At 47.7% G+C, this 17,305-nt stretch overlaps 1 protein-coding gene across 3 annotated transcripts in view; it reads left to right on the forward strand.

The window, feature by feature from the left end:
• Positions 1–17,305, forward strand: part of MED14 (mediator complex subunit 14) — a 1,095,522-nt gene that overhangs the window by 893,431 nt on the left and 184,786 nt on the right. For 2 of the 3 annotated variants that reach the window (XM_086934128.1, XM_086934130.1), the window contains exon 24: positions 14,032–14,163. The exons of the other annotated variant lie outside the window; for it this stretch is intronic. In XM_086934128.1, coding sequence (XP_086790254.1) covers positions 14,032–14,163 — 132 coding nt within the window. The remainder of the gene's footprint in view (positions 1–14,031; positions 14,164–17,305) is intronic. 3 annotated transcript variants of the gene reach the window in all.

Here is a 17,305-nt window from a genome sequence, read left to right on the forward strand (position 1 = left end):
GGGGACGGAGCCGTCACAGCTCCGGGAGTCGGCGCCACTCCTCTGGGTCCAAGTCGTCAGGTAAGAAACACAAGAAGTCGAAGAGACATCATCGCTCTTCTGACTCCCCCCGACGCTCGCGCGACGCGGCCGGGGGTTCGGGTGACACCGCCCACGCGGCTCCTCGGGAGTCGCGGGCGCCGCGTTCGGCTCCATACCCCCCGGTCCCTGGGCTGAACGCGACGCCGGAGGAGATTGAGCGCTTCCTCATGGCCATGAGGTCCCTTTCTTCTCCGACGGGTTCCACTGCGCCTTCGGGCCCAGCGAAACCGTCTGGGGGCCCTAGTGGGTCGGGGGCTACGACCCCGACGACGTCGGGTGCTTCGGCCTCGACGCCGCCGGCGCCTTCGGGCTCGGCACCGCAGGGCTCCATGATCCCGACACAGCCGGCGCCCTCGGGCCCGGCGCCGCAGGGTGCAGCGGTCCCGGCGTCGTCGGCGCCTTCGGGCTCGGCGCCGCAGGGCTCCGCTGGGCCCTCCTCGGGCGATGGATCGTCACCGGTGGACCTTACGACCCCCCGGCGTCGGTCCGTATGGTGTCCCCTCCGGCGTCGGCCTTGGCCGGCGCCGTCCCCGATGCCTCCTCTCAATCGGTTCCGACGACGCCTATCGGCGCCGATCTCTACGCCGTTCGGAGATTTTCATTTCTATGAACCGTCTTCATTCACTTATGACCCTGAGTCTCAGGAGATGGGGGAAGAGGAGTATTGGGAGGGGTCTGAGGACCCTCTGACAAGGGAATGTCAGTCTAACATGGACTGGACAGGTGATCTTGGGGAGGCCAGTGGCCTGGAGACCTCTCCAGAGACTGGAAACGTCTCTCCTCCTACCGTGGCTTCGGAGGAGGGTGCGACTTATGGTGTGGTGCTGATGAGGGCTGCCAAGGCCTTGGGCCTTGAGCTCCCCGTCGCGGCCGTGAGGACTAACCTCCTCACTGAGGTCCTTAAGCCGGTGTCATGCTGCGCGGAGCCTCTGCTGCCGTTTAATGAGGCCTTGACGGACGTTCTTTTGGGCACTTGGTCCAGGCCCGCTACAGGTTCGCCTGTAGATAGGAACGTGGCCAGACGCCACCGCCCGGCTCCGGGCGACCCCAGTTTCCTGTCCACCCACCCCACCCCCGAGAGTCTGGTTATCCAGGCCTCTAACTCCCAGACCGCATTCCCGACGGCTCCCCCGATCGGGAATCCAAGAGGTACGAGGCCTATGGCAAGAAAGTGTTCTCGTCCCTTAGCCTGGGACTGCGGTCCTCCAACACCGCATGCCTCTTGGGCCGTTACACCCATTCCATATGGGAAACGGTGGCGGAAGTGCTGCCAGAGTGCCCGTTGGAGGTACGGGCCAAACTCGGCCAAGCTCAGTGGAGGCCGGGACGCAGCGAAGTATTCCATCAGGTGCGGATTGGATACTACTGACTCGCTGGGTAGAGCGATGGCTACGACGGTGGCGATACGACGCCACGCCTGGCTGAGATCCGCCAACTTCTCGGCAGACGTCCAGAATACACTCATGGACATGCCGTTCGATGGCCGTCGCCTCTTTGGTGACATGACAGACCACGCGCTTGAGCGCTTTAAGGACTCCAAGGCTACGGCCAAGTCCTTGGGCCTCTCTGGCCCCGCGCCAGCAAATGGGTGCCTTTCGCTCCTTTCGTGGCCAAGGAAGGGGCGTCCCCACACGTGCCGCCAGCCACTCGCCGCACACTGTCGTCCAGCGCGGCGGTGGCCGTGGTAACCGCCGTGGAGGCGGTCCGGGGAACAAGCGGAGCCAGTCCACACCTGCCCCCGCAGCATCCGCCTCTAAACCCTCCTAGTCAGTGCTTTTCGGCCCATGTGACGCCAGTGGGAGGCAGGGTTCGCCATCACCACTCTCACTGGCTCACAGTCACTTCGGACAGGTGGGTGCTCCAGATCGTCCGAAGGGGCTACTCCCTCCCCTTCGAGACGACCCCTCAAGCCATGCCACCGCAACACCACCGCGTATCGGGGGATCATTTGCGGCTCCTGCAGGAGGAAGTTACGGCCCTCTTGGCCAAGGGGGCCATCGAGCGCGTTCCTGGGCCAGAAGTAGGTCGTGGTTGCTACTCCCACTACTTCCTGGTACCCAAGAAGGGCAAAGGGGGCCTACGCCCTATCTTGGATCTGAGGAACGTCAACGGCTTCCTCCGGAAGGAGAAGTTCAAAATGCTGACACTGGCTCAGGTCTTGACTGCCCTAGACCCAGGAGACTGGATGGTGGCGTTGGACTTGCAGGACGCATACTTCCACATCCCCGTCCTGCCGGCCCACCGGCGTTACCTGCGGTTCACGGTAGGCCTCGAGCACTTTCAGTTTACCGTGCTCCCCTTCGGCCTTACCAGCGCCCCACGGGTGTTCACGAAGGTGATGGCGGTGGTCGCAGCTCATCTGCGCAGGTTAGGGGTCTCAGTCTTCCCTTACCTCGACGACTGGTTGTTGAAGGCGGGCTCGCCCCAGACAGTCGTCAGCCACCTCCAGACTACGGCGGATCTCCTGCACCAGCTGGGATTTTCCATCAATGTGCCGAAGTCACACCTGTGCCCCTTTCAGAAGCTCCTTTTCATCGGAGCGGTTCTCGACTCGGAGCAGTTTCGGGTTTACCCGCCCGAACAGCGGGTCCGGGATATACAGGCTCTGATTCCGGTCTTCCGGCCGTTATCCCGGGTTTCGGTCAGGTTGACGCTGCGGCTTCTGGGGCTGATGGCCTCCTGCATCCTTCTGGTGCATCACGCACGGTGGCGGATGCGGGCTCTGCAGTGGGACCTGAAGTTTCAGTGGGCCCAGCACCGGGGCAACCTGTCCGACCATGTCCTGATCTCGGAGGGCACTGCGAGACAGCTGCAGTGGTGGTTCACGGACCTCGATTGGGTCGACGGCAGATCCCTCTCCCTTCCCCAACCGGAGCACGTAGTTGTGACTGACGCGTCCCTCCAGGGCTGGGGTGGCCACTTGGGAGAGGCGGAGATCAGAGGACTCTGGTCTCCGGCGGAGTCCCGGCTCCATATCAACCTGTTGGAGCTGCGGGCGATTCGTCTGGCACTGAAAGCATTCCTCCCGTCTGTCCGAGGGAGTGCAGTGCAGGTGTTCACCGACAACACCACCGTCGTGTGGTACTGCAACAAACAAGGCGGAGTGGGGTCGTGGACCCTTTGCCAGGAGGCTCTGCGTCTCTGGCAATGGCTGGAACATCAGGGCGTGACTCTGGTGGTTCAACACCTGGCCGGTTCTCTGAACGCCAGGGCGGACGAACTCAGCCGTCGGATCACGAATGGCGTCTGAACTCGGACGTGGCGCAAGGCCTCTTTCTGCGATGGGGAGAGCCTTGGTTAGATTCGCCACCGAAGAGAACGCGCAATGTCATCAGTTCTACGCGTTGGAATTTCCAAGGCGGTACTCGCTCGGAGACGCTTTTCGTCGCGAGTGGAGCTGCAGTCTGTTGTACGCCTTTCCGCCTATACCTCTTCTGCCCAGAGTGCTGAAGAAGATCAAGCACCACCGGGCACAAGTCCTCCTTGTGGCTCCGGACTGGGCTCGAAGGTACTGGTATCCCGAGCTCCTCAGCATGTCAGTCGATCCCCCGATTCGTCTGCCTCTTCAGGAGGACCTTCTGTCGCAGCAGCAGGGGACGGTCCTCCACCCGAACCTGTCCAGTCTCCACCTCCATGCTTGGAGATTGAGCGGCGACAGTTGAGGCCATTTGACTTGCCTCCTGAAGTTTGCAACATCATTCTGGCAGCCAGGCGTCCCTCCACAAAAACGGTATACGCCTGCAGGTGGAACAGGTTTGTGGCATGGTGCACAGCAAAGGCTGTGTATCCCCTCAATGCCCCTCTCTCTGAGGTTCTTCTCTTCCTTCTTTCTCTTGCCCAGCAGGGCTCTGCTCTGGGCACTATCAAGGGCTATCTTTCGGCTCTTTCAGCCTTTCTAAGGCTGCCTGACCAACCTTCTTTGTTCAAGTCCCCTATTGTAAACAGATTTCTAAAAGGCATCACTCATACCTTCCTCCTGTTCCTTTCGTGATGCCTCAGTGGGGTTTGAACCTGGTTCTGACATTTCTGATGTGCGCTCCCTTTGAGCCACTTCATAACTGTCCACTTCGCCTTCTTTCTTTGAAGACTGCCTTCTTGGTAGCCATCACCTCTGCCAGGAGAGTGAGTGAGCTCCAGGCCCTCTCTTGTAAGCCTCCTTTCCTTTCAGTCCATCCGGACAAGGTTGTTTTGAGGACTAGGCCCTCCTTCTTGCCAAAGGTGGTCACGGCCTTCCACATTGGGCAGTCCATCACATTGCCCACCTTCTTTCCGCCTCCGCACCCCTCGAGAGAGGAGGAGAGGCTCCACCGTCTGGACCCAAAAAGTGCGCTCTCGTTCTATCTGGATCGCACACGCCAGTTCCGGGTGGATGATCAACTCTTTGTTGGGTACGCGGGCGCTAAAAAAGGGAAAGCGGTGCACAAGAGGACCATCTCTCGATGGATTATCATGTGCATTCAGGCGTGTTACTCCTTGGCTAAGAAGGAACCACCTGTTGGGCTGAGGGCTCATTCCACTCGAGTCACGGCCACTACAACTGCTTTGGGCCGAGGTGTGCCCTTGCAGGACATTTGCCAGGCAGCTACGTGGGCCTCGTTGCACACGTTTGCTAGGCACTACTGCCTGGACAGTCAAGTCCGGAGGGACGGCTACTTTGGCCGCTCCGTTCTCCAGGACTTTCTGGTGTAAATATTGGTTCGCAGGCCCACCACCGCGGGGATGGTATTGCTGGGGTATCTATTCTAAGGTAAGGAATCTATCACTAACGTGTCTCTTTCAGATGCACAAGTTACTACTTGTGTAACGATATATCTGTAAGAGACATTAGTTAGTGATAGATTCCTTACCGACCCACCCATCCTCCCCGTTCTGCGAACCGATATCTAGGGTTAAGGTCATCCCCTTTCAGGGCCCTAGTTTCTTGGCACCAGTGTCGGTTTTTGTCATGGCTCTGCGCTTCTGGCGCGGAAAAGCTGTGGCTAAGAACTGACGTCAGCACGCGGAGGCGGCGTCTAAGTACTCCGACGACGTCATCACGGCGCCCACGACGCCTACGACGAACGCGGAGCCGCAGACGACGCCTACCGACGCGCAAGCGTACTGCTACGCAAAACTTTCCAGATCCAGTCTGACGCCTGGGGATATTCTAAGGTAAGGAATCTATCACTAACTAATGTCTCTTACAGATATATTGTTACACAAGTAGTAACTTGTGCTTTTCTTCGAAGAAGTCTTTTCTAGTCATGAGGTAGGTACCTCCTCCTTTTGGTGATAGTGCGCATGGGCATCGACTCCATTGTTGGATTGTTTTTTTCTGCCATCGGGTTTCGGATGTGAATTGCTGCGCTCCGGTTCAACACCGTTTCTAAAGATCCCCTCAATGCACAATCCACTACCCTCGATGGTATTGTATCTTGATCGTATTTTCCATTCTCCTCGTAAAGTTTCAAGTCAAAGTCTTCGATCTGAAGATTCGTGGAGGGCCGTTGGGCCTACCCTTGTCGGGCTTTCTAGCAGTCGATGGAGCAGTCTCCATTCAAATTCTGTCCCTGGTGTCGCGCTAATTTTCCGCGCACCGAATTGCACAAAGTGTGCAATCGCGGTCTATCCCCGGAACACAACGAACAAGACTGCGACGCCTGCCGATCGTTTAGGTCCAAGAAGACGCTCCTTGACCGCCTGGTTCGATGTCACGAAATGCACCAACAAAGCAGCTCCGCACTGGACTTCTTCAGTGAAGATTTCGGACGGGAAGAATTCCACGGACAAGAAGCTGAAGAACTGAAACACATATCCATGTCCGAAGCCGATTCCAACATGGAAGAACACGAGCAAGAGACACTAGGTCAGCGTACCATGAGAATATACCCCCCCCCCCCCCCCTTCCCCAACACTTGTCAAAGAAAAGGCTTGGGTCCTTCCTCTGCCCTTGGGCCAAGGTCTGCACCAAGAAAAGGTTTTGGATGCCCTCCGGCCCCTGCACTGAAACACAAATTAAAGCCTTCTGGCTCGGGATCGAGTTGGCCCGATGTCGAACCAAAACTTTCGGCATCGAAATCCGAGCACATCGTTGTTACCATTCCCGTGCTACCGAAGAGTAGATTACCAATTCAAAGTTCTCCCATTCGGAGTCACTACTGCTCCCAGGCTTTTCACCAAATGCCTGGCAGTAGTCGCAGCTCATCTACGCAGACAACATATTCACGTCTTCCCATAATTAGACGACTGACTCATAAAAGCCAGCTCACAAGCATACTGTCTAAGACATACTCGTACAACAGTCAGCTGCTCCACAATCTTGGATTCACAGTAAATCTGTCCAGGTCCCATCTCCAACCCTCCAATACGCAAGCGGATTTTACTAGCCACTCTAGATGCACAAAAAGCTCTAGCCTATGCCAATGCGGTCAGAATGCGCAACATTTGAACTCTACTTTGGCAGTTCCAGCCTCAACACTCATTGCTAGCTCGAGTGTACATGCATCCTAATAGTCCCCTACACCAGACTTCAAATGCATCCCCTTCAGGAATGTTTAGCTCATCAGTGGAATTAGTCTCACGGTTAGTTATCAGATCTAGTGTTGGTAGACGGCCGCACTCATCGCTCTCTGCAGTGGTGGATTCCACAATACCTTTTCAAAGAGCGGCCCTTCATCTGCCCGATTCCATAGACAGTGCTAACAGCAGACCCATCGCTTCACATAAATCATTAGAGCTTCTAGCGATATTTCTAGCGCTCAAAGCCTTTCAAGTCCACCTGGTAGGCAAAGCTGTCATGATACGCATAGACAACATGACAGCAATGTATTTCATACAGAAACGGGTGGGGGGAAACATTCTCCAGCTGTGACAACTAGCACAGACCATCTAGAGGTGGGCCATACGTCACAAAATGCATCTCATCCCAGAACACCTTCCAGGAGTAGACCATCAAATCGCAGATCTGCTCATCAGACAGAGGCAACAGATCCACGAGTGGGAACTCCACCCTCAGGTTCTCCTCCCATTCTTTCAGATGTGGGGCTTCCCAGAAATAGATCTATTTGCCACACACAGATCTATTTGCCACACACCAAGACGCAAAATGCCCAAGCTTCGCCTCCAGGTCTCCACACCCATTGCCCAAAGGCAATGCACTATGGATGAATTGGTCAGGGATATTTGCCTACACTTTTCCGCCTCTCGTATTCATTCCACTAGTGGTTCGGAATCTCAGGCAGGTGTCCATGACACTAATCCTTGTTGCTCCCACATGTGCCCATCAACTGTGGTTCACCACCATGTTGGAGCTCCTAGTAGTCCCTCACCGAAAACTACATCTTGCACCCAATCTCCTCACGCAGAGCCGTGGAGAGATAAGACATTCAGATCCCGGTTATCTCAACCTTCCAATCTGTTACCTTAAGTCATAGAGTTTGGCTACCTTAATCTTACGCCAGACTGCATGAACATTATCAGAGAGGCTAGACGTCCTACTACAAGGCCTTGCTATGCAGCAAAGTGGAAGCGGTTTGTTATTTATTGTAATAACAATTAGATCAACCTGCTTGATGGTTCATTTCAGAACATCATCTGATATTTACTGCATCTGCAGCATTCAAATTTAGCGTACACATCCATACGCTTACATCTTGTTGCAATAGATGCATACCTTCAAAATGGACAACATCTGTCTCTCTTCCAAGTGCCTGCTATCAAGGCATTTATGGAAGAACTCAAAAGAGTAATTCACCCCAAGACTTCCACCTGCCCCAATGCGGAATTTCAATATTGTCCTCACCAGACTGATGGGTCCACCCTTTGAGCCATTGCACAAATGTGAGCTGCAGTTTCTCACATGGAAAGTCACTTTCCTCATAACTATTACATCACTGAGGAGAGTGGGTGAGCTTCAGGCACTAACCATAGAGGAACCATTTTTAAAAGTACACCAAAACAAGGTGGTTCTCCGGACTAACCCTAAATTTCTACCCAAGGTGATTTCTGCCTTCCAAATCGTTGAGTTGCCTATGTTCTTCCCTCAACCAGATTCTGTGTCAAAATGTGCTCTGCACACCTTGGACGTTAAAAGAGCATTACTGTATTACATAGAAAGGACAAAACCTTTCCGTAAGATGAAACAAATCTTTGTGGCTTTTGCCCCATCTCATAAAGGTGATCCCATGTCAAAATCAGGTATTGCACGGTGGATAGTCAAATACATTCAAACATGCTCTGCAAAAGCAAAATGGACTTTTAACAGTTCCCCCTAGAGCACACTCCATTTGCAAACTAGGGACTTCTATGGCTTTCTTGGGAAACATCCCCATAGATGACATCTGCAAAGCTGCAACATGGTCTACTCCTCGCGCATTCACAAAACTCTATTGTGTAGATGTGTTAGCAGAACAGCAAGCTAGTGTGGGCCAGGCAGTTCAATGTACACTCTTTCAAAACTCTGCAACAGCTACAGATTAGCCATCGCTTTGGGATATTATTGCTATATAGTCTATGCAAAGCATGTGATCTACAACTCTCATGCCTTGAACGGAAAATGCTACTTACTCAGTATGCATCTGTTCTTGGCATGTAGAGCTGTAGATTCACATGCGCCCACCTGCCTCCCTGGCTACCTATACCTGTTTCAGTGATATCTTACTTAGATACGTACACATGGACATCTCTATTCTACTACTACTACTAACTCCATTATCACCCTCTGCGGGAAAACAATCTAAAAATTGAGTCGATGCCCATGCTCGCTATCACCAAAAGGAGGAGTCACCTACCTTGTGCCAGGAAAATACTTCTTTGAAGAAAAACAAAGTGCAAACATCTGGACCCAGCACTAGATGGCTGGCAATGCAAATCATGTGAATCTACAGCTCTACATGCCAAGAGCAGATGCATACTGGGTAAGTAGCATTTTCTTTAAATATTGTAATAATCTAACAATTGAACCACAAGATGCTAATATACAACAGCTCATTTGTTATCTGTTGCATCTACAATGTGCAGGCCTTGCATACACATTCTTACAACTACATCTTGCAGCAGTGGCTGCATATCTTCCAAACAGACCACATTTACAGTGCCAGTAACTAAATCCTTTATGGAAGGCCTTAAAAGAGTGATCCCACCAAACGTTCCACCTGCATGGAACCTTAATATTGTTCTAACAAGACTTGTGGGTCCAAATTTTGAACCAATGCAGAATTGCCTGAAGCAATTCCTTTCTTTGAAGGTTGCTTTCTTGATTGCTATCACTTGACAAAGACCTGTCAGTGAGATTCAGGCATTAACCTTAAAAAAACCATTTTCCAACTTCATCAAGACAAAGTGGTTCTTAGCACTAACCCAAAGTTATTCCAAAGGTAGTCTCTGCTTTTCATGTTAACCAATCGGTTGAGTTACCTCTTTTTTCCCTCATCCTGATTCTGTAGCAGAACGAGCTTTACATATATTAGATGTCAAAATAGCATTATAGTATTATATTGATAGAGCAAATGATTTTTGCATAACAACTTTTTATTGCCTTTACTCGCCCTCATATAGGAAAACCGATCTCCAAATTTTGTGTTTCTAGATGAATAGTTAAATGTATTCTAACATGTTCTATCAAAGCCAAAATAATGTTGTCTATTCCTCCTAGAGCACATTCTACTCGTAAAATATGAGCATCTATGGCCTTTATATTGATGTTACTAGACTAATTAAGAGTCATTGTTACAGCCTCTAGGCTATGTTAAATATGGAACTGCTATTGTGATATTCCTATCTGACTCCCAGCTCATCAATAGGAATGATTCAAAAATATGAATCTAGTAAACATACCAATACAAGAGAATTACTATAACCAGTAACTAACGTTTTTCATACTTTGCCCAGAAACTGTCCGTTTCTGGTGGTGTGCACTCCATCAACTTGAAGAACACCTTCTCTTTGAAACCCTGGGATTTAAGAAGGTAAAAATACTGCATCCTTCCTGGTAAGTATACCTGGTCAGTGGAACTTCATACCAAAGCATATGAGTGCTGCTTCCAGCTATAAATGACCCTTTCCTTTTTGGTGAAGTTTTCTGAAAGCGGTACTGTTTTAAAATATTTGATCATACCTTATGCGATGCCCGGACGAATCACACTGTACACGATATGAGCTGTAATTTTTGGAATAGGTACTGCATTTATTACATTGAGCCTCTGGTTTGGTTTTGCTCGCCTTTGCAAAGAGCTTTCTACAGAACACTCCTTAAGGGGGAAAGCATTGGTTTTCAACAAATGTTGCTGTAGAATCCTCCTAAATACGTCTCTCCTGCTCAGATTCGATTAGAATTCGGCATCCTCAAACAAACATTAGAAAGGCGGAGTGCGTATGTAGCCATCTGGCGCAAGATTAGCACTGCAGAGGCCGACTCCTTAAACTCCAACGTATGGGAAGAGTTACTTCGGCATCGTAATTCGTTGCCTAGAGACTATTTATTTGAATCACTTGAAGTTCTAGGTTTGACCGATATTTGGGAAACGTCAATAGATCTCCTGTCCTTCAAAAAAGTAGCCAAAAAATCAGCGCGTATTATCTCAGCGATTGAAGATAAGAAGGACTTCGCAAACAGAGCGCATGGATGGACAACACTGGGTGACTATGGAAAAATACAGCCACAAGCATACCTCAACATTGGCATGAAAATAAAAGTCAAAGAAAAGTTCCTAAAATTACGCCTTGGTGTAATCCCTATACTGCCACACCTGCCTCCCTGGGAGAGAATACATTCTTCGCAACAGTGTCGCCTGTGTAAAACCGGTAAGGAGGACATTGTCCATGTGATTTGTATATGTTCTAAATTAAGGGATATGAGGTACAACCTTTTGCTACCATCCTTTAAATCACATGCTGTTCGGACCTGCAGGCAGGCAGTCAAACTATGCTTTACCACCAGTAACATCAAACTGAATTGCCAGGTTGTGAAGTTCTTTGACTTAACAGGAAAAAAACTTAATAGCGTTTGACGAAAATTATTAGGCCCTGAGGATAACCTTGAACTGATCCCAGCAAATCTTGTATTTTTTTTTTAAGTTTATGTACAAATGGCTTTTAATGTTCCTATTGGTGTTTTCATATTTTTGTAAAGATTTTCATTAATCATGTACAAATAAACATTACCTTACCCCTCGCAATTGGTTTATCGCTTGTCAAACTACTAAAGGCGTGTAAAGATTATACTCATTAAAACATGCTTGCCACGGAGTTAGGAATATTACCAGTTGTTTTTCTCTGAAGTCAGACTTTCGAATTCAAGTGCATGACATGTAAATCAAGATCACGTTTTCTGTAACCCAAAGTAACAAAAGACATAGACTCCTCGTAAGATAATTTTTCTTCCACTGGAATTTGATCTGTTTATCAGCTCTGCACATCTACAGACAAGGATCAGCACCAAAAAACACTAAGGGAGACAGAAGCAGATCCACAATGCCAAGATTACCAGAGATTCTGTTTTTGCTGCTTTATACTATCTTTACAACCAGCCGGATCAAGTTGTTTGCAGATTGTAGCAAACTATTTATTTGGGCTGGACAAGTGTCTTGCTCAAATGGTAAGGTAACCTCATAGGAAATGTCACATAAATTAAATTAAATAAACCTGTGCTTATCTTCTGGAAATGTTTGTAGGAAACTGGGCTTTGGTTGCAGTTATCCCCCCACTTTTTGCCCCCTTTTAAGCTACTTAGGGCCAGATGTAGGAGCCCTAATACTGGTCGGAAACGGCCGATTTCGGCCGTTGCCGACCGGTATTAGGGTTTTCAGATGTAGGGGGCTGAAAAATACAGAATCGTTATATTTACCGATTCGGTAAAATTACCGAATCGGTAAATATACCAATTCTGTAATTACAAATGTAGGTGGCACAGTTTACAGTGCCACAGGCCCTTAAGAGTCGTATTTTACCACACAATACTATTGTGTGGTAAAATACCGAATTCAGGTGTGCATGCACACCTGTGCAATGTGACACACAGACATGCCCTTAGGGCATGTATGTGTGCCACATTGCACACAAGCCTGTACTTGGGGTGCTAGAGGGCGTCAAAGTGACACCCCCTGCACCCTTGCAGGATTCGGTATTTATTGATTCTGTAAATACAGAATCGGTATTTCCCATTGATTCCTATGGGCTTCAAAGCCCATAGGAATCAATGGGAAATACTGATTCTGTATTTACAGAATCGGTAAATACCGAATTTTACAGATTCGGTAATTCAGATTTTAAAATTACCTAAATCTGCCCCCTTCCCATTTACAGACTCTTAAATACCGAATCGGTAAAATTCGGTATTTAAGAGTCTGTAAATTGGAATTACCTACATCTAGCCCTAGATGCTTATTGTCGACTCCACTGGACTGAGGCCTGCTAACCAGAACTCAGTGCCAGTGCTCATTCCTCACAACAAGGTGTTGTCTAATTGTGCTACAATTCGCTAAGGACTTTAGCACCTCTGTAAGTCCCCAGGTACCTAGGGCATGAGTGCTAAAGAGGTCCCAAAGGGCTGCAGCCTATCTTATGCCACCTTAAGGAACCCATACACAAATTCCAGCCATTGCAGGCAGTGTGACATGTTGCAAACCATGAGTGAAAGACTGGATGATGTCCTTTGGCTTGCAGGATGTGTGTTTTATATACCTATCCTTCAGTTGCTCATGAGGTACCTGCAGTTTGTTATAGGCTCTACTCTGTACCAGTTTGCACTCTCCGTTTGACACATCTATGAAGGGTGGGGAGCTCAGTATTTCCGTACCTGGATTATTGGCTTCTCAAGTCGGGCTCACTGCGGTTGGTGTGAGAACAGCTAAACATCACAGCATGTCTACTGTCAAACTTGGGGTTTTCCATCAATCTCCCAAGTCGCTCCTGGAGCCTGTACAGCGCCTCCTGTTAATTGAAGCTACTTAATGCAGCACTGTCAACTTTTTAATAAAACACAAAATAATATAAAATGTTACAAAACTAAACGGGTAGATGCATTTTTGCCTTGTTCATGTTTTCTGGATTTGCCACTCAATGTACCCAGACTCTTTTTTAGAGCAGGCTAGGAACAGCAAGAAAATGGGTGTCCCTGCTCATCTAACAATATGTTGCTATTTAATGTAAAGCGATATTGCTGCAGTTTTAAGAATGTAAGGACACTTTGTTACGGGTTTTGCCACAATTGAATCTAAAATTGTATTAATGCCATGATTGTTGGGTGCTGTAATGCAATTGTCGAACCATGTTATTAAATCGAAAGATTTCACAAACTCTAAATAATCTTATAGGTGTTTGCTTTATAAAATTCTTGATGAGATATGGTAGAGTGCTTCCTGGTATTCTTTGCCTTTCTTTTACAATAAAATGTGTTGGATATACTTTAGATGCATTTTATAGTAAGGAGGGAAAGAACTGTTCACAAAATATGAATCATGTATCATTTACTGTAAGCTTAAATGCAAATGCCAATATATTTGTTTAGAAAAAAAAATGCATTTTGGATTAGCAGTTCTTCAAAATCTTCTCTCAAGGATTTCTTTCTTCAGCTGTTCCAATTAAGCAGTGAGATCCTATTTGTTGTATCTGGTAAATATTATGACAAAGTGTTTTGAAGTAGCTAAAATCTGCAGGAGGTAATCAAGGTGCTGTGCTGACAAACAGAGTGACTTAAGATCTCAATTGCCATTACTATTGCAATATATCTCACGTTTCATTTTATTTGCAAGGCTCATGTTTCGTTTTAGAACCAAGATGGCTGCCCATGGCATTAATTGGGCTGCTGATTTCATGGGTGGAAGGCACATTAACTGTGATGGGTCATGATTTTCAGATTCACATAATACAGCCTAAGGAAGGTCAAGATTTGATATTCTGTTAGGAAAAATATATGTCTAAGAGAACCATACGGAAGGTAAGTAACCTGTCTTTCTTTTTATTTCTCCCCTTAAGGAAATCTGCATGCTGCAAGTTCTCCTAGTGGTGCATTAAGAGCACCGTCGCCTGCATCGTTTGGTCCTACTCCCTCCCCTTCTTCCCTTGGAATGTCAATGGGGCAAACAGCTAACTTTGCCAGTCCACATGGTGAGTCCTAACTCTGAGAAAGGGGCACTTCAAGCCACAACATACAGTTTGATTAAGTTATGTTTCAAACACTGAAAAAAAAACAATTAAAATATGTTGTAGTGTTCTATTTAAGTTCATTCAAAGATACAATAAACATTAAGTTGTGCTTAACCCATTTTTGCTGCATAAATACATAATTAGTAGTTTGTGCTTTTATAGATAGAATCAAATTTCCAGCATCTGTAATTTTTGTACTTTTTTTATATAAATGCGCTTCTTTAGTGTTATTGGCAAACACTACACAAAGTCCACTGAAATTACTTGAGTTTCCAATGAAGATAATTTTCCTTAAATATAAATTTATGTTAACAAATAGAGTGGAGACTGAGCTCTAACAATAAATGAAGATTAACCAAGAATTTAGATCTGGGGCCTGGGGCCTGGGGCCTGGGGGACGATAGATCAAGAGGCCTTTAAAAGTGTCTTCATTTCCAAAGCTCTTCCTGCCACTTCTGATCATGGCAGAAAGTTTGTTAGAACAAACCCCCATTTTGTGGTCAAAATGAAATCTTGGTTTACATTAACTTAAACTATATCATAAAGGATACCAGTTGTCGGCGGTGGTCTGGTGGATCAGATCAGAGAATATTAGACAATGAAAATTAAATAGGCAAAAAGTTAAAGGTCTTGTATAGATCAATGGCCCCTTTTGTGAGTTTGCTGGAGATATCTAAGTGAGTAAAATATGTGCTAAATGTTCACTGGTATTAGATGCTATTAGCATGCATCAAGTTAATCGGGTTACATTGCTGGTGTTTTGAAAGACTACAAATAAAGTAATGGATAAAAAGATACAGATGTACCTTATTAGATGGAACTAGTAGTTAACACATTTCTAATACTTTTGTTTCCTTTGGGCAAAATTTAGAAATAGTTTTGAGAGAAAGAAAAATATAACATGAACCATGCAGAGTATTATAGATAGATATTCAATAGCTGTTTGGGACTGCTATGAACTATAACTGCCTTCTTTCACTCTGATTTTTGTGAGGGTGCCGGAGTGCTTTCACAGCTGTCATCAGCTTGTTTGCAAATACACACACCTCTGGGGGCAGTTTTTAGTATATATGCCACAAGGCTATATTCTTTTGGGACCCAACCCTTTGTGCAAGGCAGGTGAATGGGCCCCATACTACTCAACTGTGAAGAATGCAGAAAAATCTCTATCCCCTTCAGCAAAACAGTAGTGTGTGAAATACACTTCACCACTTTTGGACCTAGCAGGAGTGAGGTGTTAGCAGCTCTGAGGTTGCTGTGAAATGCCCTGAGGTGCTGTTTGTGGGCAGCCTAGGAGGATCCTTTCTACAGGCCTCTCACAGCCCTTAGGCATGGCCAGAGATTTCTACAATGTGAACTCCTTGCCCTTGGCAAGGTGAGCGGGTCTCTTCAGACCAGGTGTGGAGCAGTCTCTTTCCCACCGTCATATGTAACCAGTATCACAATTCTTTTTAAGTGAGTTGTCTAACATAAGGGCTATTTCCTTTAAGCACAGGGATATTGGTCATTAGCTAAGTTAAGGGAGTCATCCTAGGAAATACCTAGCTAACTCATGTAAGAAAGTGCCCTCTTTTTGCATGGTTGCCCCCACTTTTTGCCAAACTGTTGATGTACTTTGACTGAGTGTGCCCTGGGGTCATGCCAATCAGGTACCCAGGGCCCAAAACGGCGTTAAGAAAAAACCCAATTGGCACTCTTAGACCACATGTCAGTCCCTTGTAAGTGGTACCAAAGGTACCAACGGCTCTGTGGCCAGGGAAGGTCTCTAAGGGCGGCAGCACTTATTGTGCCACCCTTAGAGGTCCTGTACCTTTACACACAAACACTGCCATTGCAGGCTGCGTGTTATGGTGCAGAACATAGTGAAGAGTCAACAAGGCACACATACCGGTGTGCCATCATGCCTACAACCCACTGCCCTGGCAAAGGTCAGGCACCCCTCTAGCTGGGTGCACTATTCCAGTGGTTAGGTTACAGGTGCATGAGCTCGGTACCACTACAGTGTCTAAGCCCCTTCTTAGACATTGCTATGTTAATTAAATTTAGAAAGCGCATGTATACCCTCAAGTGTCTTGGCGCTTCCCGTGCTGCATACTGTGCTATGGACTACTGCTTCTAAAAGAGCCAGGTCTTCAGGTGTTTTCTGAACTCAAGAAGGGAGGGAATTTTTATGAGATATAGCGGAAGGGAATTCCATTCCTTGATAGTATTGTAAACAAAACTCCCCAAATAGTGGAACACCACATGGAAGGGTGCCGACTTAAATTTGCCCATATGAACTGTGAGTCCTCTCTGATAAAAACGATGTTGACAGGGAGAGGGCTTTCCCTCCTATCCTAATTGGTTTTAGTCGATGAACCAGAAGGGTATGATCTACCGCATCGAATTCGGCGGAAAGGTCGAGCACACCAAGGCTGCTGACCCACCACCGTCTGGGGAAGAACGAATTTCTTCTGCAGTCTTAATCAGTGCTAACTCTGTACTATAATTAGCTCTGAAGCCAAACTGGCTATGGTCTAGAATCTGAATAGCTGCAATAAAAGTAGAGAGTTCCACGTTTATAGTTTTTTCGATTCTTTTGGTTGGTAGTGGGATTCTCAGAATGGGCCGATAGTTGGCCGTGTCAGTTGCATCTAAATAGCTTTTTTAGAAGAGGCAAGATACAAGCCTGCTTCCACACAATGGGAAAGGATCCTTGCGCTATCATCTTGTTAAACATCTTGGATAAATACGATCCAATAAAATGGCAATATTTTGAAGGATCTTAGGAGGGCAACGATCTTCCGGAGAACCTGATTTGGCCGTAGAGATCGGTTTGGTGATTTGCAGGGAAGTATGAGAGAATTTAAAAAGAGAGGCTTTTGGGGGGCATGGCCAAGTAAGATGGCTGAGCGGTCATGAAATCGATCAGCTCCGCACTCGCCCGATCGTTGGTGGGCCTTACCTGGGCTCTCGGGATGTCAGATTTGTCCTCACATATGTCCAATGCCTTCTAGAAGCACCCTGTCCGGCGGGTGCTACTTGCATAGCCAGGAGACCGGTGTAACGGCGGCCGGAGGGGAGACCCGGAGGAGCTTGCGGACCTCGGGCGCCATTTTGCAAA

The sequence above is a fragment of the Lissotriton vulgaris genome, chromosome 8, assembly GCF_964263255.1.
Source record: "Lissotriton vulgaris chromosome 8, aLisVul1.2, whole genome shotgun sequence".
Taxonomy (NCBI): Eukaryota; Metazoa; Chordata; class Amphibia; order Caudata; family Salamandridae; genus Lissotriton; species Lissotriton vulgaris.